The 7,988-nt window shown below is 47.6% G+C and overlaps 1 protein-coding gene across 1 annotated transcript; it reads right to left on the bottom strand.

Moving 5' to 3' along the window:
• Nucleotides 1-5,398: 5,398 nt before the first annotated feature.
• Nucleotides 5,399-7,782, bottom strand: LOC110289062 (lymphocyte antigen 6L). The gene is made up of 3 exons (XM_021155264.2): nt 7,656-7,782; nt 7,443-7,559; nt 5,399-6,026 (listed from the first exon to the last, which is right to left on the bottom strand). Exons 1-3 carry the CDS (start codon nt 7,735-7,737, stop codon nt 5,803-5,805), a joined length of 423 nt encoding a protein of 140 aa, XP_021010923.1. The 5' UTR covers nt 7,738-7,782; the 3' UTR covers nt 5,399-5,802.
• Nucleotides 7,783-7,988: the final 206 nt, after the last annotated feature.

Below are 7,988 nucleotides of genomic sequence, written 5' to 3'. Positions count from 1 at the left end.
AGGCTGTGTGTGGTGAGGCCTTATCTCCAACCTTCTGCTCCTTGGATGTTCCTTGGAAGCTCCATGGGATGTTCCTCCCAAGAACATCTACCACCTCAACTCTGACCTTGGGCCATGTGAGTATGTTCTGTACGGTACAGTACCTGACTCACTGTGTCATAAGACAACCACAACCCATTTCTCAACCTGCCTGGGGCCTGGTAGAGGAAAGAAGGTTCCAGGAGGCTTCCTGAGTTCTTAAGCTGCACCCCCTGGGGCCTGGCTGGAGGAACAGCAGAGTCACACAGCACCTAGAACCAGCCCCAGTACCCTCCTCCACTTCACTGGGGCTCTAACCTGAGTTTGGGTTCCTAAGTCCACCTAAGTAAGGATGTGTGTGCATGAGGTCAGCAATGCCCCCTACCCAGGCCTGAGAGGGTGGGGCCAAGGATTGAGGACCCTCAGGGCAGTTTGCTTTTTATCAAATTCATGTTCAACAGAATAAACTGCTCAGGTGGGCCCCTTAGGCCCTCACCGTGCAGGCGACTGAATGCCCCTGGTGCTTAGTCAGGTCTGTGAAGAGGACATTCGGTGGTGACCTTCCAGTTCACTGCTTCCATTCAAAGTGTCCAGATCTTATCTCCTCTGAGCTTTAAGTTGGAAATTAATACTGAAAAAGGCAGCTGCAATTTCTCAAATTCAACGCATTTCCCATGAGAACATCTGTAAGGTAGTTTGAAGGGATGAGTGATAAAAATCTGGCTTCTATCTGGAAGCCTGGGAGCCATACTTATCGGGAAGAATAATAATATTGAGTTGAGGGGTTCATTCTTTTATTTTGAAATAACCTTAGATGTATTTAAACAGTGAGTTGCAAAAAAAGCTGGAGGCAGAAAACCATGCCCATAACCCCAGCATTTGGGTGGAGGCAGAGGATCAGAAGTTCAAGACTGGCCTTGGCTATATGAGACCCTGACTCTAAAACCAAAACAAAAGAGTTGAAAAAAAAAACCCAAAAGAAAAGTAATTATTCTGAACTCCTTCTGTTCATTTTACAAACACTGACATTTCATATAACTATGGTGCAATTATCAAAATAACAAAATTTAAAATATGATCTTAATTCTTGTTTAATCCTGCTTGACTCCTCCTCATTCTCTGACACATGCACCCCACACCTCCTCTAGGTTCCATCTCACTAGCTTGTCCAGCCCCAGCCTCTTAAATTCAGAGCAAGACCTTGGACTTGACTTTTTTGATGGTTTCTACCCTTAAGAATTCCAGGTTTCTTCTCTGGGTCTGCCCTCTAAATGCCACTCCAGACTCCACCACACCTTACTTGGTGACATGGCCATGGCCATCCCACACAGCACACCTTCTCTTCTCTCCATTAAAACTCATAGCTTGTGATTATGGTATGTGGTACATCATATTTGTGTTTCTTTAACACATGTAGATTTAACCTGTCAAGGGCTCACTGATTCTGGAACACTCTGGTGTTTACTTTATGTCTTTCTCTGAGATGAGGAAAGTTTCCTTCTCTCCTGCCTTTTTTTTTTCTTCCTTGGGTCAGGGATTCTCCTCAGAGTCTAACAGACTGGGAGAGCCACTCCATTACTGAGCTACCTCCCACCCCACTCCACCCTCACCCCCAGCTGTCATTTCTTCAAATGTTTCTTTCTACTGCAGTGTTACTTCACCACTGCCTCCAGGATACCTGCTACACACATGTCATGATCTCTGGTGCTACCCTGCTCATGTCTTCCTTGTTTCTTCTGTCTGTGCTCAAGTCAGCTGTTTTCCTGTACTTTGGCAGTGGTGCTCTATACGGTTTGCTGACTTGCAGCCATTCTTTGATGTCCTACTCCTTTGCTGAGTTTTATGCTTTCCTATTCATAACTAAAGTGCTTGCCATATGTGTGTGTCTGAGAGAATACATATTTGTATAAATGTGTGTATACATATTGTATATATGTGGCATTCATAGATATGTGTATATATACATTTATATATATATATTTCACATATACATATATACACATATATGTGACATATATACATATATATATACACACATACATATGTATGTATCTATGATGGTATGTTGTCTCAGCATCCCAGCTCCCATGTCATCTCAGCACTGCAATCAGTTATCAGTTACTTTTTGTTTCTGTGATAAAACATCCTGAGCAAAAGCAACCTACAGAAAAAAAAAGATTTTATTTGGGCTTACAATTCCAGAGGGAGAGTCTAGAACGGAAGGAGAGGCATCACAGCAGGCAGCTGGAGTCAGAAGCTGAGCAGTCTCTTATTCACAGTGCAGAGAGTGGGGAGGAGGAGAGGGAGGGGGAGTGGAGATTTGGAGGTGGGACAAGACCATGAACTCTGAAAGCCTACCACCCCCTCCCCCCAGGGACATCCTTCCTCCAGCAAGGTTGCACTGCCTCAATGTTCCATCACAAACATCACTGCCAACCTGGAACCAAGTGTGCAATACCAGATCCTGTGGAGATGTCTCTCACTCAGGGCACCTCAGCATCTATTGAGCACCCTTGTCCTTGCTGGTGAGGTTCCACTATCTTTAGTCTAAGGAGTGATTTTGGTGCTGTGAAGCTGAACCCTCTTTGACTCTGATGGAAAAGGCAGACCAGTGCCTTTGCTTCAGCAGCTACTGGGGTCTTTGTCACAGGTACTGCTTCACCTGCTATGGATGATGGCACTGAGCAACTCAATTTCCTGTGCCTTGGTAATGCTTGGACCCACTGCTAGCCTCAAGCCTGGTGATGGGTTTGCTTCCCAAAGACCCATCCCTTGACTGCTTCAGGCATTTTGATGTTATCTAAAATCTCTCCTTTTGGCTGGAGACCTGAAACTGTAGATGCCCCACAAGGACAATTCCCACCCATGAAGAAGTCATATCAGGTCCATGGGAAAAACAAAGAGAGAAGGAAGTCCAGAGTTAATTGCAGTCTGTATGGGTGGTCTTCACCACTTGGAGGTGTGAGCTCCCTTCCTTTAGAGCTTAGGCATTTGTTGTTTGGTTTAGTAGTGGCCACTGCTGCCTAGACACATGATGATCCACCTGCCTCTACCTCCTGAGTGGCTGGGATTAAAGGCTTGTGTCTGAGTTTTGTGTTAAAACCTTGATGGCTCTGTGCCACTCACAGGCTATCAGATACTTTGCATATGGCTTCCTCTGCCAAATGGATGGCCCTGGTTTTTTGACATTTAGTTTAACCTCATGTATAACATGTGGCACATGACCACAGATCCAGTTTTACTATCACCAAATAGCTGCTTACTTTGTCCAGAAAAGAAACTTAGACCTCAACTCCAAAGGGTATAGAGTAACTAATACAGAGACTGGGTAGATGAGCTTGACTAGGGGCCAACACACCCAGTAATAGAGAGTAAGCTGTCTATATGCAGTAAAGGTGAAAGTCCTACATTAAAAGAACAGTCTGATCATGTAAACATGAAAACAAAGAGAGAATAACTTATCAGTGACCAGCAATCAAAAGCCAAAGTTGTGGACCAGCATTACCTCCAAATTCTGTGACTGGCAGTGCCAGTTAAGATGAATGTGGTGAGCAAGAGTCAAAGTGAGGACCTAAGGAAGTAAGGTAGAGATGGACAGGAGGAGGGTTTACCATGTGATTATTCCCAGTTGGGCAAGAAGTGTGTGATTATCTCCTGGCGGAGCTTGGCCAATGCAGCATCTGGAGGATTAATTCATCTCAAGAAAATTACCCTCATCTTTGCCTCGTTCTAGCTCTAACTCTTATTTTAAAAAGTCCCCACACCAGGCTCCTCAAGATGTTTTTCCTGGCTCATCTCCATTTGGCCACTCATCTGTCCACATCGTTAGTCATCACTGATGTGAGACAGAGAACTCCAAAGCATCTGTCTCAATTTGATTTTTGATGACTGTTGCTTGCCTGGCACCTTAGTATCTGGGTCAAGTAGATCTGGTCTGAGAAATGTCTTGTCCATCTCAAATAAAAACCTCACAAGCACAGGACCTGGGTGGCACTTACATGTAATCTTTTCTAGGTGAATTTAGCTCCAAGGAGCCACCTAGCCCATGTTACCATGGCAAGATAGTCCTCATAGTACATGATTCCTTAGCATAATCCAAGGAGGATAGCCCAGGCCTGTTAGCCAGAGACTCCCAACACCCTAACAGTCCACCCTAGGTCACTAAGCAGTGCATATGGCACTACTGTTTGACCAGTGTGGGGAGTGAGTGGGGCTAAAACTCAGTGTGAAAACCTTAACTGCAGGGAAGGTCTTACTTTATTTGGGGACCCTGGGAACAGAGATGCCAGACCACTGACAGGTTATGGGACATATCAATCACTGGTAAGGAAGAAACTGCAGAATGCTAGGTGGAGGCTGTAATGAACCCCCAATCACAGCCATGTCAGCTGAGAGTGTGGTGCAGCATCCTGGAAATCAGGGTCAGGTAGGCAGACAGGGGTGTGTGGACCAAAGTGGGCAGATGTAAGGATCTGAGAATGAGATACCACATCTAACCATAGGCTCACTTGTAGGGACTGAATCAGAAATGTCTCTTCTGGGGTCAGGTTTTAAACCTTATTCACCAGCTGGTGGATATATTTTGGGAGGCTGTGGAACTTTTAGGAAGTTTGGGATGAAGTTTCTTCCTGAACCGTGGTCCAAGCTCCCTTCAGAGCTTTCTAGTTCACCCTGACATCAGCAGTGTCTCCATACACTTCCACTGCATGGAGCTGCGCTCCACCAGACCTTCCCCACCATGACAGGCTGAAACCTTGCACCAAATACATCTTCTGTAAGTTGTTGCTGTCCAGTCATTTGGTCACAGCAAGGCTACAGTAGTACACCTGTCCCATACCAAGGGCCTTCCAGCAACATCCTTGTTCTCTTGGACAGCCCCTTCATGCCCACTAGAGGCTACTCAGCCTGGCTAGCCTTAAACTTGCAATCAGTCTCCTAATCCCTCTCTGTGCTCCTTTCCTTTGCCCTTACTCAGGGACTCTTCCAAGGCCAGGTAACAAGTCATGTGCACCAGGCCTCGCTTCCTGCTGTGACGCTTCAACCATTTGTGATTTTGCACCACCTTGGCATTCTCTCATGTCCATGTGGCACTTTAGACTTTGTCCCTTCTTCTTACTCATACAGTGGCTAGTGAGCCCTCCTAGGACTTCAGGTATGAGTCTGGATTGCATGCTCACCCTATGCTTCGCCTCAGGCTTCAGGGACAGCTCTATGTTGAGTATAACTGTCTGTCTCCTGCTTGGATGCTTCCATGCAGATCTTGGCTGCTCTAGTCATAAAAGGCTGTACTGAAATCTGGAAGAAGGATGGGTCCCTGGGACAGACGGGTAGCAAAAAAGCAGGAGCCAGGCTGTGGGGAAGCAAGTTTACTGTCTCTGAGTGAGATGCCCAAGTTCAAGTGCATGAACAGGGGACACAAGTGGAGCAGTGCCAGAGTGTGGTTGCACCTCTTGCTTCATCAGGTCCATCTCCCACTTACAGTAGTGCATGGCACTGTACCAAGGTCAAGGGGTTTCTTGAAGAAGCCCGTAGTCTGCATAGGAAATACTCCCTGTCTGTCTCTACGGGGTGCAGCAGGGTTTTATTCCTACTTCCTGGGCCAGGATGTCAGGGAGGAGCAGACTGCTGAGTCCTCAGCAAAGGGTATGGTGTCCTCCCTTCTACCCCAGGGAAAGACCATTGCCTTGCAAGTCCTGGAATGGATGAAGGTGGGATTTGAGGTGGAATACAGGAGGTCCAAGAAGGATGAGTATGTTGGGGCAGGGTATCACAGGACAGTAGTCCTCACAACAGGGTGCAAAAGAGGCCCAGACTCATTGGCAGAAGGAGCCTCCCTGGTAAGGACCAGAACCCCTCCCAACTCCCAGGTGCTCTGTTGCAGCGATCCCCAGAACAGCATCTTCTGGTGATCCTGGCCTGAGTATTGCCCAATGACCATTCAATGATAGTATTGGAGTTTGGACAAGCGGTGGCACAGCGCTTGCTGATCTGAGTTCTTCTCTTCGTACCTGTAGAAAAGAGAATGCATGTGGTCATAGAACACTGAGGCTAGGGGGGTGAAATGGGGCAAGCATCCAGTGTGCAAGGCTGGATCTGGCCTTCCTGGGTCACCTTCTGCAGTCTGTTCAGAGGCAAGATCCACAGAGTCTCAGGGGCCCTGCTACTCAGTGTCACCACAAACCTGGGATATGTCAAAGAGCTTAGAGATCTCCCCAGCAACCCCTCTCTCCCAGGATAGTCAAGGGGAAAAGTAGAAGAGTCTGGTTGCCAAAAAGTACATTGCTTGGTGGCACAGAACTAGGGATGGCTAAGCATGTTCTGACAGAGCCTGTGGCCTCCTTGGAAGCCCAGAACAGGCCTCCCGTCATGAGTGCATCAGATTTTCCCAGAACACTTAGCACCCAAAGGAGTCCTGAGAGTCCACTCCCTGCACAGAGCTACAGGTTTTACCTTCCAGCTCCAGATAAACTGAACATAAAGCTGGGGGTGGGTGGGGCAAAGGTGAAAGGCTGGAAGAAAACTTGAGAAAGTTGCACAAAGTCCCCTAGCTTCCAAATCTTCTATTAAAACTAATCCCTTTACTGTGAAAAGAAAAAGAGACCCTAGGGGCAGGACTGCCCCTGATGAGAACAGGGGCCTCACCATGGGAAACCTACTACTCTCTTTGGGAAAATTCCACTTGGGAAATGGTGGCTTCAATCTGCCATAACTACACAGGAGGAAACACTTCAGTAAGAAGCAACCAGAGGCAGGATTCAGTGTTGCGGATATTACTACAAAGGACAGTCTGTCAGGCCTCTCTACCTGAGGATCATGCTGTACCACTCCTTCTGGGGCTTGTCTTAGGCCAGGAAGGCATTATTCTCAGGAATAGGCTTGAGGAAACAGGAGATGCCCAAAGTATAAGAATTAGTCTGCAACAAGGCTCAGGGTGTTTAACTCAGTGAGGAGGTAGTTCTGAGGTCTGCAGCATCCCAGGGAACTAAAGCTAGGTCAAAGCAACTACTACTACCATGTGTGTGCTCACAGCAGGTCTGGACATTTTCATATTTTCTCCTTTCTGTGGAGATGGGACAACTAATATTGGCTTTCCCCCCACTATCCTAAGGCTGACCATAACTAAGGTCCCACTGCCTCTGTAACAGCATGTGATACCCCACATGAATGGGTGGCCTTGTAAAACTTGTCCCTGACTGGCTGCCTCACTTGGGAATTCAATGTCTCATCAGAGCTTTTGGCCTGGGGAGAGTTCTAGAAGCAGTGACATAGGAACAGATATGGCAATTGGGAGAGAAAAAGGAGAGGTCACAATTCTGACCACACCTTCCTGCATTGTCCAGCACCTAGAAGACTTGTTGAGCCTGCAGGTGTGACCCAGCCTTGCCAGTGGTTCTGGTGACATCCAGGCTAGAGAACAGACTCACTCGTGTAAAGGAGAACCTCATTGCTCACACAGACGTTTTCGTTGGGCTGACACTCTATGGGGTGACACTTGCTGGCCTGGAGAACCTTGAAGCACTGGAAGCAGCTCAGGTTTTGCGCTATGAACAAGAACACACAGAGGTGGTTGGGCAAAACAGGCCAACACCCCCACACTACCCCTGCCCCATCCCCCTCCACTCCTGCCCAGTCCTTACCTGGTACCTCATTGACAATCATGCCTCCGGTGAGCTCCACAGACACCAGCAATCCCCACAGCACCAGGAGAAGCCTGGTCATGTCTCTTTGGAGCCTTAGTCCTGCCTGGATCCTGCACAGCCTGGTACCTTGCCCTGCCACAGCCCAGTGCACTCAGACTGTGGTGCCTGGAGGAATCTGCAGTCCTTCCCCAAAGAAGGAACTTTGTTCTCCATCTGGAACGCTGTTCCAGATGAAGGAACAGCGAAGGGTGTGTGTGTGTGTGTGTGTGTGTGTGTGTGTGTGTGTGTGTGTGTGTGTATGAGAGAGAGAGAGACAGAGGGAGAGGGGTG

The sequence above is a fragment of the Mus caroli genome, unplaced genomic scaffold (genome assembly GCF_900094665.2).
Source record: "Mus caroli unplaced genomic scaffold, CAROLI_EIJ_v1.1 scaffold_9213_1, whole genome shotgun sequence".
In the NCBI taxonomy this organism is placed as follows: Eukaryota; Metazoa; Chordata; class Mammalia; order Rodentia; family Muridae; genus Mus; species Mus caroli.
Note: the sequence above shows the minus strand (reverse complement) of the source record. Positions and strands in the feature narration are given on the sequence as shown.